The sequence below is a fragment of the Bufo bufo genome, chromosome 7, assembly GCF_905171765.1.
Source record: "Bufo bufo chromosome 7, aBufBuf1.1, whole genome shotgun sequence".
Taxonomy (NCBI): Eukaryota; Metazoa; Chordata; class Amphibia; order Anura; family Bufonidae; genus Bufo; species Bufo bufo.
The window spans coordinates 21,403,687-21,422,378 of NC_053395.1; the positions used below are offsets into that span (position 1 = coordinate 21,403,687).

Sequence of the window (18,692 nt, forward strand, 5' to 3'; positions counted from 1 at the left end):
CGCACTTGGTCACCTGTCGCCAGGAAAAGAAAACCAGGTTCAAGTGCGTCCTCTTCCCCGCGGTCTCCTCTGTCATCAGGACTACGTCCGCCTGCCTGACCGCTCCTGGCCTGGAGCCATGCTCTTACCCCCTCTAGGTTCACAGGGACATTGGACTCTGATGGATCAGTATACGGGTCGTCTATCAGTATTGTTTGGCCAGTTGCTGACTTTTACGGTGCGGGCTCTCCGTAGGGCCCTTATAGTTCTTCGTTTATTATATAAGTTTTCTGAGATTTGTTTCTTCCATTTTTCTCAATTTAACCCGGGACCTGTTGCTCCGTCGGTGTGACACCGCTGACGCACACGGAATATTCTGGTGAGCTGTATCTTGCATATAATATATATCATCACATATCCTCATGGTGAAGTGCGTAACTCTCAATGTCAGGGGGCTCAACTCCAATGCAGGAAACGCACTTTGATGGCGGCTCCTCCTTCCGTTTTGCCTCTCACTTGTACCCTATTGCTTACTCGGCTACTCATTGCCGTAGGAAGGCGGGGGTCGCCATCTTGATATCCACGCAGTGTCCCCTCAGAGTTGAATCTTCAACGCTGGACCCCCAGGGGCGTTATATTATTCTCCGCGGTCACTTAGCAGATAAACCCATCACTTTATGTAACATTCATGCCCCAAATACTTTGCAGATCTGCTTTCTCTGCAGAATTTTCTGCAAGGTTTTTGTTGAAGGAGCGGACTCTCCGGAGCCTTTGGTACTTCTGGGCGGGGACTTTAATGCCGTTTTCTCTGACTCAATGGATCGCCTGGCTTTACCGGGTAGGCCGGTGCACGCGACACCGCAGCGCTTGGCTAGGGACTTTCGTAAATTAGTGTGGAAGTATTCCCTGTAGGACCTCTGGCGTCTCTCCCACCCAACTGACAGATCCTTCTCCTTTTACTCTGCCCCACACGGATCCCACACCCGTATCGACAATTTTTTTGGTACAATCTCGACCCTCCGGTTATTAGAGGGGGCGGATATGGGCCAAATCACCTGGTCCGATCACGCCCCAGTAATGATCGACATTAGTAGCGGATCGGGTCATGTCCGCCAATGCCACTGAAGACTTAATGACTCCCTTTTGAAGCAGCCCATTACTAGGGAGGAACTTCGCGAACATTTGAAGTCCTACTTTGCTTTGAATGAGGGGTCAGTGGGAGATGTTCGTCCTCTGTGGGAGGCCCATAAGGCGGTCATGAGGGGTCATTGTATTGGGATAAGCTCTAGACTAAAGAGGGACTCCGTTGCCCTGGTCAAGACTCTTACCTCCTGCCTGCGAACCCTAGAGGGCAAGATGGCTGCTTGTCCCTCGCGCTCCACACTCAGACGAATTGTCGACACTAGAGCCCAACTAAAGAGTCTAGCTTTAGGTCGTGTCAACAAGCTATTGCTTTACACGCGACAGCGTTACTATGCCTGGGGGAACAAACCACACACGCTACTGGCCAGACAACTCAGGAACCGCACTCCCCAAACGAGTCCGAGTGCTATTAAGGGGGCATGTGGAACAATTCACTGTGACCCTAGGGTGATAGCGGAGAGGTTCTCGACCTACTACACTGCCCTGTACAATCTACCCTCCGACGAGGGACTCCAGTACACTCCAGTCGTACCTAGCCTCCTGTCACCTTCCGATTCTCCACCCTTAATGGTCCGGTCACTCCTGAAGAGATAGGGGAAATAGTAGACCAATTGCCTGAAGGTAAATCCCCAGGACCTGACGGCTTTTCATATAAATACTATAAGACTTTCAAGACCGAACTAACCCCTCACTTAGTGACCCTTTTTAACCATTTCCTAGCCGGCAACGCGGTACCTGCGCCGATGTCCCACTCTTATCTCACGATGATCCCGAAACCTGGGAAAGATCCCCACGAATGCCAAAATTACAGGCCCATTGCCCTGCTTGACTCAGACCTTAAGATCTATACCAAAGTCCTGGCTTCCCGACTAAATGTTTTTCTCCCCGCCCTGATCCATAAAGACCAGGTGGGGTTTGTCCCGGGCCGCCAGGGAGCTGACAACACCCGCAGAAGCATTGACCCCGATAGATGTTGTATCTCGCTCGGGGGAGGAGGCGCTACTTCTTAGTTTAGACGCCGAAAAGGCGTTTGACCGTTTAAGCTGGCCATTCCTCTTTGCTACACTGCAAGCACACGGTCTTTCTGGCCCCCTCGTTCACGCCATACGTAGCTTATACTCCTCCCCCACAGCAACAATCAAACTGTCTCATGCCCAGTCTCGCCCCATACGCATTGCCAACGCGACGAGACAAGGGTGCCCCTTGTCTCCTCTATTATTTGCTATGTGTATCGAGCCCCTGGCGGCCAAAATCAGATCCTGCCCGGATGTCAGAGGGGTTCAGGTTAGGGACAAGGAATTCAAATTGTCTCTATACGCGGGCGACATCCTCCTTACCCTTACCAAACGTCATGTTTCCCTACCAAATCTCCACTCCATTCTACAGGAATTCGGTCGGCTCTCGGGGTATAAGGTCAATACCCATAAAACTGAGGCCCTCATCCCCCTCAATGTTCCTCAGGCGGTCCTGAACTCTCTTAAGATGAACTTCCCGTTCCAATGGAAGAGGGATTCCTTGCGATACTTGGGTGTTGATCTTACGCCCAGATATGGGGATCTTTATAAAGCCACCTTCCCACGCATATATGCAGAAATCAGGGGTCTACTGGATAAGTGGCACTCTCTCCCGGGACGCATTGCCGGGACTAAAATGACAATATTGCCCAAGCTACTATACCTCTTTGAAACTCTTCCGATTGCGGTCCCCCTTAGGGACCTGAGATCCACCCAATCTCAGCTCCTTAGATTCATACGGGCGGGGAAACGTCATAGAATCCCAAGGCCAGTCCTCCTATAAAGTAAGCACCAGGGTGGGTTAGGGGTACCGGATCTGTCCAAATATTATTGGGCAGCCCAATTACGCTATGTCACGGCCTGGGCTTCTCTGCACCCATACTCTGGCTAGCCCCGATTCATCCCAACTCTATGCTATGGTCAGGATCTCATGGCGCCCTGCCAAATAGGAAACTTTTAGGACCCATGGCCTGCACTAGATCCATATGTAGTGGTCGGTTCCCTCGAGTGTCTATCCACTCCGCCATGACCTCCTTTCTATATCACCCTAAGCTCCCCACTAGTCTTACCGCATCCACGACGAGACCATGTTTCAACGAGGGGTGTTCAGGTTTGCAGATATTGGAGACCCCTTCACTAGGGACCTTTTGCCGTTTCCAACCCTCCAGACCAAATATGATCTCCCCTCCTCCTCCTCCAATTACATCCAAATTAGTCACTTTGCCCGGTCCATTTTCTTGAGGGTTACAGTCTCCCTCCCGACTGCATTTGAACGCCTTTGTAGGGAAGGGGTACACACGAAGGGTCTGATTTCTGAAATCTATTCCATATTACTGACCCCCTTTCCTGATCGGGTCCAACGACACTCCTACATGGTACGGTGGGAGGAATACCTGGGGAAGACTCTACCGGACACACTGTGGCGCCTTATATGGAGGAGGGCAGCGAAATCCTCAATGGCGGTACTACATCAGGAGAACCAATATAACAACATTTTGATGCATTGGTATCACACTCCTGACTTCCTCCATAGAATGAATCCGGTAGTTCCGAGTGAGTGCTGGAGGTGCGGGTTACATAGGGGTACACTGCCTCATATCTATTGGGACTGTCCCAAGATACGCCCCTACTGGACTGGAGTGGGCACCCTTCTAAGTGACATTTTTGCAGTGGAGATCCAGCCTGACCCTATGTCCGTCCTGCTCAATGTGGTACCTCGTCAAGTTAAAAATTACTCACTTAAGTTACTACTAATGATACTTACAGCAGCCCGTTGTCTAATACCTCGATGTTGGAAAAGCCCCGAACCACCAAGGGTCTCTGATTTGTATGCTAGGGTGACGGAAGTCCGAACCCTGGAATACTCCACAGCTATGTTTCAGGACAAAATTGCTCTCTTCAATGCCATATGGGATCCCTGGGACGATTTCTGGGCTACGAGACATCCTTAGAGAGCTGGCGAGAATGGTGTATCTCCCCCCCCCCCTCCTCCCTTTTGTGTCTTTGTCCTTGTCGTTTGTCTTGTCTCGTTGTTAGGCCTCATGCACACGACCGTTATTCCGTTGTTCCGTTTTTCGTGATTTTTTGCAGACCCATTGACTTTCAATGGGTCCGTGGAAAACTCGGCTAATGCACCGTTTGTCATCCGCGTCCGTGATCCGTGGTTCCAGTCCGTCAAAAAAATATAACCTATCCTATTTTTTTCGCGGAAAACGGTTCGCGGACCCATTCAAGTCGATGGGACCGCTAAAAAAAACACGGAGGCACACAAGATTGTCATCCGCGTCCGCCACGGCTTCTTCAAACAGGTCACTGGTGGAGGTGCCAGGAGTTGGACCCCCATCGATCTGATATTGATGACCTATCCTGAGGACAGGACATCAATACTCAAATCTAAACCAGAAGGGAATAGATTGCATGTAGCAGAGCTGAGCAGCGGGAGCGCGCAGAGACCATGAAAGAAGCCCTGCCCGCAAATAAGGAATACGATCCTCCATGATGCATCGACTCCCATAGAGGCCTCTGTATGCGGGACGCCTGGCTGCATCCATTGTGTGCACGACGGGTGCTTCATACCATCTCTGCGGCTGTGCAGGAATGCAGCGTTACAGTGTGTCAGTCCTAGACTCCCTAATGGAGAGAGGTGAGATTCTGGTCAATATAATTAGTGATTGTACAGTAAGGGTTGGTCCGACCAATGGGTCAGGATCTTTGCCAAGCCCACCATCCGACAGGTATCGTCTGCGCTAATTATACAAGCCACGGCGACCAGAATGGCCCTACGCCATAAGGAATAGGCGCTACAGCAATTCTACCGCTATTAGCACAGAGCCTGATGACCCTGGAGCCGTAAAGAAGGGTGGGGGGGGGGGGGTTACCGAGGTCAGAGAAACCATAGGCCAGTGATGGCGAACCTATGGCACGGGTGCCAGAGGCGGCACTCAGAGCCCTCTCTGTGGGCACCCGCACTGTGAAAAAAGTCTATGGTGTACCAATATGCCTTAGACTTTTCCTGCCATTCATCAGCGCAGGGCGCACTATGAACAGCACAGGCAGCGCACTAAATTTAGGCAGGCTTTAATAGCTAAATGATAAAGTACATGGAATATATACTATATTGAACCATAGTATTCAGGTTAAATTGCCGTGTTGGCACTTTACGATAAATAAGTAGGTTTTGGGTTGAATTGGGCACTCGGCCTCTAAAAGGTTCGACATCACTGCCATAGGCAATAAAAGAGCCCCCCAAAAATGAGCAAGGAAAACTACAATAGAAACCGGGAGATCCCCTTAACATTTGGTGGCAGCGCCTCGTCCGCAGCCCGGTCACTACACAGGACGCCCTCCACAGCATCAGTCCTGGCCCCGGGAGCTCACAGTCTAATCTCCTTATCACAGACACTGGGGTCAGAGGAGAACAAACATCTCAAGTATGTAAATGGAGCGTGGGAGGAAACACAAGCTGCGACACTGTACCGACCCCACATCCAGGAGTAAGTCATGGGACCTAGCAGGCTGTAGCGCCCCCTCTAGGAGTCAGCTCCTATATGTTCCTCACATGTACACTGCCCCCTGCGGTCACAGCTGCCGCCCTCCGTCTCCACAGGGCTAAATATAAAGCGGTGACGGCCGGCGGATGAGAGCGACTCCCAAATATATATGTGTAGTGTGTATGTATGACTATGTACACGTGTGTGTGTGTGTGTGTATTACATATGTCGTTATGTATCTATGAGTATATAGGAGTATATAACATACATGTGTATGTGTAGGGCATTTACATTGGAGCCTGTGTTTATGCTCATCTGGTATGTATCACATGTTATATATGCGAGGATATAAATGACCGTGTACATGTCTATTTGTATGTATTATAAATGTCTGTGTATATTTGAATGCATATATGAGTATACGTGTCATGTATATGTGTATGTTATGCATACTGCATTGGTGCATGGTTATGTGTGTATATGCTCATCTAATATGTATATGTAGTGCATGTATGTTTATGTGAGTGTATGTATGACTATGTACATGTCTGTATGAATTTGTATACACATTATGAATATTTCTGTGCATGTATAACATCTGTATCTATGAGTATACATGAATATTCACATACACTGTATGTGTGTATGACTGTATATGTATGTTTTGTATGTGCAGTGCACTTGTGATTGTCTGTGTTGTAATGGGTGCTTATGCTTATGTATATATGAATGCATGTTATGTGTACATCCATCTACATGTATGGGGCTGATATATACACAGGTAATGATATAGCCTGGCCTGTATACTGTATATCACATGGTATATACACAGGTAATGATATAGCCCGCCTGTATACTGTATATCACATGGTATATACACAGGTAATGATATAGCTCGGCCTGTATACTGTATATTACATGGTATATACACAGGTAATGATATAGCCCGGCCTGTATACTGTATATTACATGGTATATAAACAGGTAATGATATAGCCCGACCTGTATACTGTATATTACATGGTATATACACAGGTAATGATATAGCCCACCTGTATACTATATATCACATGGTATACACACAGGTAATGATATAGCCCGGCCTGTATATTACAAGGTATATACACAGGTAATGATATAGCCGGCCTGTATACTGTATATCACATGGTATATACACAGGTAATGATATAGCCCGGCCTGTATACTGTATATCACATGGTATATACACAGGTAATGATATAGCCCACCTGTATACTGTATATCACATGGTATATACACAGGTAATGATATAGCTTGGCCTGTATATTACATGGTATATACACAGGTAATGATATAGCCCGGCCTGTATACTGTATATTACATGGTTTATACACAGGTAATGATATAGCTCGGCCTGTATACTGTATATTACATGGTATATAAACAGGTAATGATATAGCCCGACCTGTATACTGTATATTACATGGTATATACACAGGTAATGATATAGCCCACCTGTATACTATATATCACATGGTATATACACAGGTAATGATATAGCCCGGCCTGTATATTACAAGGTATATACACAGGTAATGATATAGCCCACCTGTATACTATATATCACATGGTATATACACAGGTAATGATATAGCCCGGCCTGTATATTACATGGTATATACACAGGTAATGATATAGCCTGGTCTGTATACTGTACACTGCGTGCAGAATTATTAGGCAAATGAGTATTTTGACCACATCATCCTCTTTATGCATGTTGTCTTACTCCAAGCTGTATAGGCTCGAAAGCCTACTACCAATTAAGCATATTAGGTGATGTGCATCTCTGTAATGAGAAGGGGTGTGGTCTAATGACATCAACACCCTATATTAGGTGTGCATAATTATTAGGCAACTTCCTTTCCTTTGGCAAAATGGGTCAAAAGAAGGACTTGACAGGCTCAGAAAAGTCAAAAATAGTGAGATATCTTGCAGAGGGATGCAGCACTCTTAAAATTGCAAAGCTTCTGAAGCGTGATCATCGAACAATCAAGCGTTTCATTCAAAATAGTCAACAGGGTCGCAAGAAGCGTGTGGAAAAACCAAGGCGCAAAATAACTGCCCATGAACTGAGAAAAGTCAAGCGTGCAGCTGCCAAGATGCCACTTGCCACCAGTTTGGCCATATTTCAGAGCTGCAACATCACTGGAGTGCCCAAAAGCACAAGGTGTGCAATACTCAGAGACATGGCCAAGGTAAGAAAGGCTGAAAGACGACCACCACTGAACAAGACACACAAGCTGAAACGTCAAGACTGGGCCAAGAAATATCTCAAGACCGATTTTTCTAAGGTTTTATGGACTGATGAAATGAGAGTGAGTCTTGATGGGCCAGATGGATGGGCCCGTGGCTGGATTGGTAAAGGGCAGAGAGCTCCAGTCCGACTCAGACGCCAGCAAGTTGGAGGTGGAGTACTGGTTTGGGCTGGTATCATCAAAGATGAGCTTGTGGGGCCTTTTCGGGTTGAGGATGGAGTCAAGCTCAACTCCCAGTCCTACTGCCAGTTTCTGGAAGACACCTTCTTCAAGCAGTGGTACAGGAAGAAGTCTGCATCCTTCAAGAAAAACATGATTTTCATGCAGGACAATGCTCCATCACACGCGTCCAAGTACTCCACAGCGTGGCTGGCAAGAAAGGGTATAAAAGAAGAAAATCTAATGACATGGCCTCCTTGTTCACCTGATCTGAACCCCATTGAGAACCTGTGGTCCATCATCAAATGTGAGATTTACAAGGAGGGAAAACAGTACACCTCTCTGAACAGTGTCTGGGAGGCTGTGGTTGCTGCTGCACGCAATGTTGATGGTGAACAGATCAAAACACTGGCAGAATCCATGGATGGCAGGCTTTTGAGTGTCCTTGCAAAGAAAGGTGGCTATATTGGTCACTGATTTGTTTTTGTTTTGTTTTTGAATGTCAGAAATGTATATTTGTGAATGTTGAGATGTTATATTGGTTTCACTGGTAAAAATAAATAATTGAAATGGGTATATATTTGTTTTTTGTTAAGTTGCCTAATAATTATGCACAGTAATAGTCACCTGCACACACAGATATCCCCCTAAAATAGCTAAAACTAAAAACAAACTAAAAACTACTTCCAAAAATATTCAGCTTTGATATTAATGAGTTTTTTGGGTTCATTGAGAACATGGTTGTTGTTCAATAATAAAATTAATCCTCAAAAATACAACTTGCCTAATAATTCTGCACTCCCTGTATATTACATGGTATATACAGAGGTAATGATATAGCCTGGTCTGTATACTGTATATTACATGGTATATACACAGGTAATGATATAGCCTGGTCTGTATACTGTATATTACATGGTATATACACAGGTAATGATATAGCCTGGTCTGTATACTGTATATTACATGGTATATACAGAGGTAATGATATAGCCTGGCCTGTATACTGTATATTACATGGTATATACACTAGTAATGATATAGCCTGGTCTGTATACTGTATTACATGGTATATACACAGGTAATGATATAGCCTGGCCTGTATACTGTATATTACATGGTATATACACTAGTAATGATATAGCCTGGTCTGTATACTGTATTACATGGTATATACACAGGTAATGATATAGCCCGGCCTGTATACTGTATATTACATGGTATATACACTAGTAATGATATAGCCTGGCCTGTATACTGTATATTACATGGTATATACACTAGTAATGATATAGCCTGGTCTGTATACTGTATATTACATGATATATACAGAGGTAATGATATAGCCTGGCCTGTATACTGTATATTACATGATATATACAGAGGTAATGATATAGCCTGGCCTGTATACTGTATATTACATGATATATACAGAGGTAATGATATAGCCTGGCCTGTATACTGTATATTACATGGTATATACACTAGTAATGATATAGCCCGGCCTGTATACTGTATATTACATGGTATATACACTAGTAATGATATAGCCCGGCCTGTATACTGTATATTACATGGTATATACACTAGTAATGATATAGCTCGGCCTGTATACTGTATATTACATGGTATATACACAGGTAATGATATAGCCTGGCCTGTATACTGTATATTACAACAGTTGACTATTACGCCCCCCTCACAGTGTCCCTCAGCCCTTCTGCCGGCCCTCCATGGTCCCTCTCACCTTAAAATCATTGCCGCTCAGGTCCACCCCGCGAATGAAGGGCAGCACCCCGGTAGCCGCCATGTCCCGGTTGCAGGGAGGGTCTGTCTGGAGTGAGCAGCAGCAGGAAGCGGTTTAGCCCCGCCCCCTCCGCTCATACAACCCTGCACAGAGTGCTGTCACCAACTGTACACACCCTAACCCGGTCGCATTTCGGCTCCGCCCCCTCACAGGCATCAGTCACTGTCACAGCCGTCAGTCCCTGGGTGATTGACAGGTCATGTGACCAATCAGGAGCTCCATAATTGATTTATTTACGCTATTTCTGCTGCGCTTTGTTCTAACAGCAGAGTTCATGAAAAGTTCCAACCCGACATGACAACCAATGACGTCCGCAGGAGCGTAGCGTGTTGGTTGGTTGGTTCCTAGATCTTCTATTTTAAGACAGATATTTTATTTTTTTATCTTCTAAGTTGTTTTTAATAAATGCGATACTGATTGGTTGATTCTCCCCGTCTCCTTTTTGATTGGCTGATACTTTTCACCTCCCCGTCGATTGGCTGCTGTTCTTCACCTTACCTGTGATTGGTAAGGGAGCCTCGCACCGACACTTGTGATTGGGAGGCAGGTAGAATGCAGGCGTGTGATTGGTCAGAGCGCTCTGCGACTGAGAGCGGACACCCGGACGTTGCTCGCAGGGAGAGGAGCAAAGGCCGCGGGAAAGGCCGGTGAGAGCTTTGGGTCAACGACGTATTCCGGGCTAGGGAGGCGGGCGGACGGGTAATGGCGGGCTGAACTACGAAGAAACCCCGTCTCATCTAATCTCTATAGAACTACAAGTCCCAGCATCCTCTGGCAGGACGGTAAGTAGACTCTGGTTAGCTGGGCCTGCTGGGACTTGTAGTTTTATAACGGCTGCTGTTGTCCTATGAAAAAAAAAAAATATGAATGTCAGCCTTTTGGACTTTTTTTTTATTTTTTAAACAAAACCTCTATTATTATTGGGGGGTCCTGAGCTGACACTGCTCACAGCTGAGGGTTTGTTGCAGTGTCAACCATCTCCTGATGGTTTGTAGTCCTTGCTCACAAGGTATGGATGCAACTGTAGCAAACCCTCAGCTGTGAGAAGGAATAGGTCAGGATAGTTTCCCAGCCCTTGGGCGTAAACAAGAAGCACAAAGCCTGCTAGGAAGTGGCAGTTTTTAAAAATTATTATTCAGCTTCATGTACGTCAATATGGAAAAAAAACCTTTAAAGGGGCTGTCCAAGAATTTGATATTGATGGGTGTGTCCTCAGGAGCGGTCATCAATATCAGATGTGCGGGGGTCTGACTCCGATCTCCCCCAGTGAAGAGGCCGCTGGGCTCTGAGGAGTGATACGGCCGGGGGCCGACTGGGAACTTGGTGGCCCTGGAAAAAAAAAACTTAAAGTGGCCCCAAGTTGTAGGTGGGTCCAAATTGACAGTAGGTGGAGCCAATACAAGTAGGTGGGGCCAACAATACCACAGTGCAGCCCAAAATACCGACCCAGCAGACCCAAATAACCGTGCAGCACAATATACTTTATACTTCCTCTGAGCCCGAGGATGACTATGCAATAGAATTAAAGGGGTTCTCCGGGCTTTTAATATTGATGACCTATTCTCAGGATAGGTCATCAATATCACATCGGCGGGGCTCCGACACCCGGCACCCCCGCCGATCAGCTGTACGAGGAGACGGCGCGCAGTGTGCCGTCTCCCTTCCTGTTCTCCGCTGTATGTCTATGGGACGGCACAGGCACCCTGCGCGCCATCTCCTCATACCGTTGATGTCGGACCCCACTGATCCTGAGGATAGGTCATCGATATTAAAAGCCCGGAGGACCCCTTTAAGGAGGGCACCTGTGCCTGCTGCTCCTGAGAGCTTCAGATCGTTATTTACCCACCCTATGGTCCCTCTGGGCAGTTTTCCTGTAGAGTCCATATCCAATCCGCCCCAGGATGAGGCCTCTTCCTAGGCCGGTGACGTCACCGTACATCGGTCGCATGGCCTAGGAGCAGCTCAGACCCATAGAAGTGAATGGATGGTGATGCTGCTGTGCTTGGCAAGTTGCCCGGCCTCCTCAAACAGCTGAGCAGCGGAGGTGCCTGGAATCGGACACTCGCCAATCAGATACTGAGGATGGGTCATCGATATTAAAGGGGTTTTCTGGAAAGTGATCTTGATGACCTCTCCTCATCAGCTGTTAGAAGAGGTCGGGCGCTCAGTGAGTGCCGCGGCCTCTTTCTTGGCCACGTGACGTCACCGAACATTGCTCACGTGGCCTAATTGCACCTCAGTCCCATAGAAGTCAATGGGGCTGAGCTGCAATACCAAGCACAGCCACTATACAATGTACGGCGCTGTGTTTGGAGAGCTGCTGGGAGTCCGCAGATCTCAGGTGATCGGCCGGGGTGCCAGGACTCAGACCGCCGCCGATGTGATAATGAGGATGGGCTATCATTATAATTTCCTGGATAACCCCTTTAAGCAGAAGGTGCCCTTTAAATTGATTACATCCAAGTTGCCAAAGGGCGCAGTAACTTTTTATAGGAGATTATCACCCGCCAGCAGCTTAGACACGTAGCACACTGGCGCCTCCGCCCGTCTGACTGGTGTATATAATGGGGTGCGTAATTATAGACATGGTGGCGGGCAGAGAACATCGCCATCTTCTGCGTCACCAGAGCAGGGTCCAGTTTTCCTACAGTGGCAGTAAATCAGTAAGTAGAGAAGCAGTCCACTCCCCACCAGTGGCAGAACTACAACTCCCAGCATGTCCTGACAGCCCATGATTAAGACTAAATCTAGAAAATGGGCCAAATGCGGAATTGGCATCAGGCAGCGACATCAGCCGCACATGTGCCACTACTCGGGCGAAGGGCGGGTCAGTGCAGTCTGATGACATCATCGGGGGGGGGGGGGGTGATGTACCCCAAGACGAGGAGGTGACGTGTGATCTGCTCTTCCTTCCTCTGCAGCGCCATCATGGCCGAAAGGCAGCTCCAGAAAAAAGGCAAGAAGTCAGACGATGGCATCGGCAGCGTGGTGGACTTCTTACTGGCCAATGCCAGGCTGGTGCTGGGCGTCGGAGGAGCAGCAGTGCTGGGCATTGCCACGTTGGCAGTAAAACGGGTGAGAAAAATGGGAACTTCAATAGAACATATCAGTGGGGGTCAATAGATTGTGGCGCACTACTGCCGCCTACTGGCTGGACTGGAACCAGCATGGTAGATATAAATAAATGGCCCAGAATCCATTGCATTGTGGGATCTTAGGTGTGTATAAGGTGTGGGTCTGTGATTGTGGACCCGCTGTGGCACTTGCCTGGGTTTTAGATGCAGCTCTGTATGTGACTGGAGTATAAGACCTAAGTCATGTAAACTAATGATGCTTCGAGGGGCCCTTTAAAACTGCCATGGTGCCCCCGCCCTGCACACGATGGGGGCTCATTCTCTTCTTCTTGTCTGCAGCTTATGGACCGAGCGGCGATGCCTCCTGATGAGAAGGACACAGACGAGAAGGCAGAGCAGAAATCCATAGAAGAAAGCTGGAAGGAAGCCGTTCTGATGAAGGCCTCCCCGAAACTAGCGCGAAAAGCAAAGCGTGCCGACCTGAGCACCGCACTACCGGCCCCCGAGCCCAGCCAGCCGGTCACAGGTCAGTAAAGGGGCCCTCGTTAGTGTGATCACCGATGTTACATCTCTACTCCAGTCACATCCAAAGCTGCCGATAGAATCTGGCTTTCCGATTATGTCTACTTCTGACTACTGCAGGGGTCAAGAGGACACACTACATCTGCCTGAATGCAATGCACCTGCATACTAGGAACAATGCAGAAGTGGGCTCAGTTCTTCATGCAGCTTTAGATGTGACTGGAGTGTAATCTGATCAGTAAGATTAGGGGTGACACGACTAGATTCTCTTCTTTTGTCTCCACGCTGACAGATGACGCAGCTTCGGGCAGTAATCCGGAGCGGCCCCCTGTTGCCGAGAAGACCCCGATGTGCTTCACCTTACAGGAGACGCTCCTGCACTACTACACCCATGAGGCACTTGTGCCAGAAGCCAAGACGCAAGTGGCCAAGCAGCTGGTGCTGGACATCATGAGCGAACTGCAGAACTTCCTAAAGGCTAAACACCCCGAAATGCCCTTCTCCGCCATGCAGCTGGGGGGGTCCCTGGGCAACGGTCTGCCCGTCACCAGCTTGGACCGCGCCCACGTGTTGCTGCCCCTGATTCTAGAACCCCATCTATGGACCTTCGTGCCAGGACAGGAAACCATTCTGAATGACCCCCAGTTCTGGATGATTAAAAGGGTTAACCTGGAGTACACAGCCCGGGGGAGCAGTCCCTGGGACCGCTTCATGCTGGGGGGCTACCTATCCACCAGGACCATCGTGGAGTCCCTGCACAAGACCATCCTGGCCTCTGTCAACTGGCCGGCCATTGGGACCGTCCTGGAGTGCTGCGTCTGGCCGGTTGTGGCCCCCGAGGACCTCAGACTGGAGGTCGTCTGCCAGGACTTCAGGGTCACCATCAACATCCTCCCAGTGGCTGAAACCAAAGACGTTGTCCTGCTGGCGTACCCCCACTCCACAGCCCCGGCCGAAAACCTCTGGCGACGGAGCTACTACCGCGAGGAGATGCTCCGCCTCCAGGAGCTGGACCGCAGCGACGCTGGCGTCCGGCAGAAGTGTCTACACGTACTCGGAAGTATTTGCCGCCAACGCCCAGGACTTGGCCGACTGTCTCCAACCCACCTGAGACAAGTCCTCCTACACGTCAGCAACGACTCGTCTGATTGGTCGGAGTCTAGCATGGCCGACCGTTTCCTGCAGGTCCTCGAGGAGCTTATTGGCTATCTCGGCAGTGGGACCCTCCCCTGCTATTTTAATAAAAGAGTCAATTTATTCTCCCGCCTGACGGAGGAGGAGATCGATGAGGTTGGCTACGGATTGTATCAGATTTTTTCCGATCCCAACTCGTTGCTGGCAAAATGAGGCTCACGTGGGACTTCACCGCCAGGTGCAGAATACTGTGTGTCGATTTGTCAACATTTTTAAGATCTCCGCTTGATGTCAGCGAATGGATACATCAACCCTGTCCTGCTCACGGAGACCTCTATCGACTTGTATGGCAGCACATGACCTGGACAGGTTTACAGCCCTGGCATGTGAACCATCAGTGTTGTCATTCAATGACAGCAAGCAAACGTCTTGATCCTTTAGTTTAGAGGAGCGGAAGCAAAACATTTTAGAAAGTTGCAGGTTATACCGTGAGGTTGTCAGAATTAGAAAAAACATGGCTGCTGTCTTCTACGTCGGTCAGTCGGTTGTGTGGTGGCATTTAAATGGATTAGGTCTAGTTCACACAAACTTTTTTTTGCCGGTGTACGGGCCGTTTTTTTGTGGTTCGTATACGGAACCATTCATTTCAATGGTTCCGCAAAAAAAACTGAATGTGTTCTGTATGCATTCCGTTTCCGTATTTCCGTTCTGTTGAAAGATAGAACATGTCCTATATTTGGCCGCAAATCACGTTCCGTGGCTCCATTAAAGTCAATGGGTCCGCAAAAAAAACAGAACACATACAGAAATGCATCCGTATGTCTTCCGTATCTGTTCCGTTTTTGCTGAACCATCTATTGAAAATGTTATGCCCAGCCCAATTTTTTCTATGTAATTACTGTATACTGTATATGCCATATGGAAAAACGGAAACACAACAGAACTCAAAAAACGGAATAACGGATCCGTGAAAAACAGACCGCAAAAAACTATAAAATCCATACGTTTGTGTGAACTAGGCCTTAGGCTGAGCTGCGATATCCGACGTAACCTGTGAACAGACGTGGCGCCGTTGTTGAAAGAAAGCAGCCATGTTTTTCTAATCCTGGAGAACCCCTTTAAGCTTGACATGGATAGGGCGTGTCCAGGGATGTACAATAAAGTCAGCTGACCTGCCCCGTCCGTGGGTTGTCATGGTAACCGATGACGGCGGGTGTATCCCGCTCTTGTTCCATTGATCCTTATGTACGCCAACCTGGAAGAGTGGAAGAGCCCCTTTAATTCCTCTAAGCGGATCGAGAAGTCCTTTCCTGCTGCCCTTCCTCGTTTGCCAGAACTGGAGCGGCGCGCTGATATGGCGTTCATCGACAGTCGCGCTCGCACCTCAGTATTTCATGATGATCTGGGCAATTCTCTTGCCCTTGTGCGGCGGAATTAGGCTTTTGAATACGGGACTGTAAAGCGTACCGTACCTTTTTTAAGCTCCTGATCCGCGTGCGACTAGTCGGCCTGGCAATGCCTGCTGGGAACTGTAGTTCAATCTAAAATGACTGAAATAACCTCCAGAAGCCATGTTTTGTAATTGCTGCTATACTGTAGTGAGATATTTGCCGAGATTTTTACTGACGTGTTTTACAAAAGACGGGCGCCGCTTATCATTTCGTACATGGATTTGTGGTTTACGTTTTTACCCCTTGCACACTCTCAACCTAATTTTTTTGCACTAATCAGGGGGTTTCTTTACGTTCATTAATCCACAGGGTGTGAAAATCTCTTGAAATAGTCCTAATCTTGTGACAGGACTGTGTCAGCCATTTTTTTTTTTTAGGGTATCTGTTTCTGGGAAAGTTGGGTGACAACCAATATGGCTGCCATTACAGCTCCCAAAACGTTTTGGCCCAGCTTTCCTTGAGTCCTGAATAGCCGATGTTCTATTATTATGCTGGACTGTAAGAAAGTTGGGGTTTTTCTGCCCTAGCGGCCATATTGAATGTCACTCAGCTTTCCCAGGCATTTGAAGACTACTTACTATGTAGTGGATAAGGTCACAATATGGCCGCCCTCGCCGTGCGTGGGGTGAGGGGTATCACTATCACATGTATTTATGATCCCCCTTGGATTGTTCAGTGACCGATCACCTCGAAAAGATTCATTTCTAGTTTAGAAATTCTCAAGGATTTCTGTAAAAGTGTTTTTTTTAGAAAAATCTGATTATTAAAAGCCGGCTGAGACGGGGAGGAGACGGTGTGACATCTGTAAGGCCACTTCTTCTATGGCCTGCTAGCGGTAATGTGCCAAGCCAGAGTCATTTCTGACGGTTTGGTTGCTAGGGACACACTGCCTAACAACCACGGACAGTAGGTTCCCAGCAACTAGTCTGGTTTTGATTACTTTGGTCTGAGAAGGGGGGGGGGGGGGTGGTTGGCATTCTTTGTCCCTTGCTGCCGTATTAATCAGATTTTTATAGAGATTCAGGCGCTCTTTAAACCAGTGGAATGCCAGCTTCCTGGAGCTACTACTCTCAGCATGCTCTGCCGTCGGGCGGGGACACCAGTTTTATGGGAAGCACTAAACGCGAAGTAAATATAATGAAGCGCATGAACGGCACAAAATATGGGGTCACTGGGTAAAACACAAGGTGGGTATAAAACTAAAGATGGCGCTGTATTGGCACCAGTTTGTATCACAGGGGGGGCGATATCGAAGGTTTTCATGCAAACCTGCAAGAGTTAGTGTATTACTTGTATACTCTAGTCACATCCAGAGCTGCATTCTGTGAATTTCCTGTGAGATCAGTCTATAGGACATCACATCTTGTATGCTCTGGTCACATCCAGAGCTGGATTCTGTGAATTTCCTGTGAGATCAGTCTATAGGACATCACATCTTGTATGCTCTGGTCACATCCAGAGCTGCATTCTGTGAATTTCCTGTGAGATCAGTCTATAGGACATCACATCTTGTATGCTCTGGTCACATCCAGAGCTGCATTCTGTGAATTTTCTGTGAGATCAGTCTATAGGACATCACATCTTGTATGCTCTGGTCACATGCAGAGCTGCATCCTTGCTGCAGGACTTAATATATACCCCAGTCAAGGCCAGAGCTGCAGTCTGTGGGTTTCCGGTTAGTTCTCAGTCTACAGGATGTCACCTTGTATACTCTAGTTATATCCAGAGCTGCATCCTGTGACTATACTGTTAGCACTCAGAGTATACCTCTCCCTGCCTGTTCAGTATTTGCACAGATTGCGCTCTGATGGGGGTTGTAGTCTTTACACCAGACCCTATTCAGTAGTCAGAGTAGTTAGTGATGATGGATTCCAAGAGGCAACCAAAATAATTTGAATGCAGCTTTGAGTGTGAGTGTAGTATCGTCACATCTGATGTTCCTCAGACTTGGGCAGAGAGCCTGGATGTTTCTATATGTAAGGGCGGCCTGATTTTGTATGGGTTAGAACGGGTTTTTACCCATCAGATTTATGTCATGTTGGGAGTAGTAGTTTCCTAACAGCTGGTGAGCCACAACAGGGCAATAAATACCACTCCACCTGCCAGAGATGGCGGCAGCTGCAGTGACTGCGGCACGTTCCCTTGCCTGTGCCAAATTTATTTATAAACCCTATTCCCCTAAAATGAAAAAAAAAAAGGTCCTTGACACATACTGGTTGTCACCCAGCTTTCCCAGAAACAGATACAGCTAGGAATCCGCTGGACAGAAGAGGGGGAACCCTGTGAGAAGTATGTAGGACTTGGAGTTGTGCACTGTGATGGTCGGGGCGGATGCAGGAGGCTCAGGCGGTCGTGCCGGATCGGCCTGTCTGGGGGTTACGCATCCGCTGCTGCTTTCGATTGTGAATTTTGCTGCTTCTACTTTTATAATTAAGTAAATTGTGATAATAAAGCTTTTCTTTGAACGTCCAAGTAGAATAGAGTCATTTCTGTTAAAAAAACAGTGACCCGGAAGATACAATGTATCAGTGTGTACAGAGATCTCCGCTATATACAGTGACCTGGAAGATACAATGTATCAGTGTGTACAGAGATCTCTGCTATATACAGTGACCTGGAAGATAC

The 18,692-nt window shown here is 47.7% G+C and overlaps 2 protein-coding genes across 3 annotated transcripts in view; one reads left to right on the forward strand and one right to left on the reverse strand.

Annotated features, from left to right (window-relative positions):
* The window catches only part of FLII (FLII actin remodeling protein), a 29,279-nt gene extending 19,299 nt beyond the window's left edge, over window positions 1–9,980 (reverse strand). Inside the window, exon 1 of the mRNA XM_040441211.1 lies at window positions 9,827–9,980. Coding sequence (XP_040297145.1) covers window positions 9,827–9,889 — 63 coding nt within the window. The 5' untranslated portion in view covers window positions 9,890–9,980. The remainder of the gene's footprint in view (window positions 1–9,826) is intronic.
* Window positions 9,981–10,439: 459 nt separating this feature from the next.
* Window positions 10,440–18,536, forward strand: MIEF2 (mitochondrial elongation factor 2). 2 transcript variants are annotated; one of them, XM_040441829.1, is made up of 5 exons: window positions 10,440–10,533; window positions 12,808–12,961; window positions 13,300–13,486; window positions 13,775–15,188; window positions 15,643–18,536. In XM_040441829.1, the coding sequence occupies exons 2-4, from the start codon at window positions 12,815–12,817 to the stop codon at window positions 14,827–14,829; spliced, it is 1,389 nt and encodes a 462-aa protein (XP_040297763.1). In that variant the 5' UTR covers window positions 10,440–10,533; window positions 12,808–12,814; the 3' UTR covers window positions 14,830–15,188; window positions 15,643–18,536. The 2 variants fall into 2 exon arrangements, with proteins under 2 accessions (XP_040297763.1, XP_040297762.1); XM_040441828.1 differs by having other exon boundaries at window positions 10,455–10,668.
* Window positions 18,537–18,692: the final 156 nt, after the last annotated feature.

Bases quoted from the DNA above. Each gene is read 5' to 3' on its own strand.
- MIEF2 (XM_040441829.1), top strand. From the start codon at position 12,815: ATGGCCGAAAGGCAGCTCCAGAAAAAAGGCAAGAAGTCAGACGATGGC. The intron at 12,962-13,299 runs GTGAGAAAAATG...TCTTGTCTGCAG, and splicing joins CCACGTTGGCAGTAAAACGG to CTTATGGACCGAGCGGCGAT. The intron at 13,487-13,774 runs GTCAGTAAAGGG...CCACGCTGACAG, and splicing joins GCCCAGCCAGCCGGTCACAG to ATGACGCAGCTTCGGGCAGT.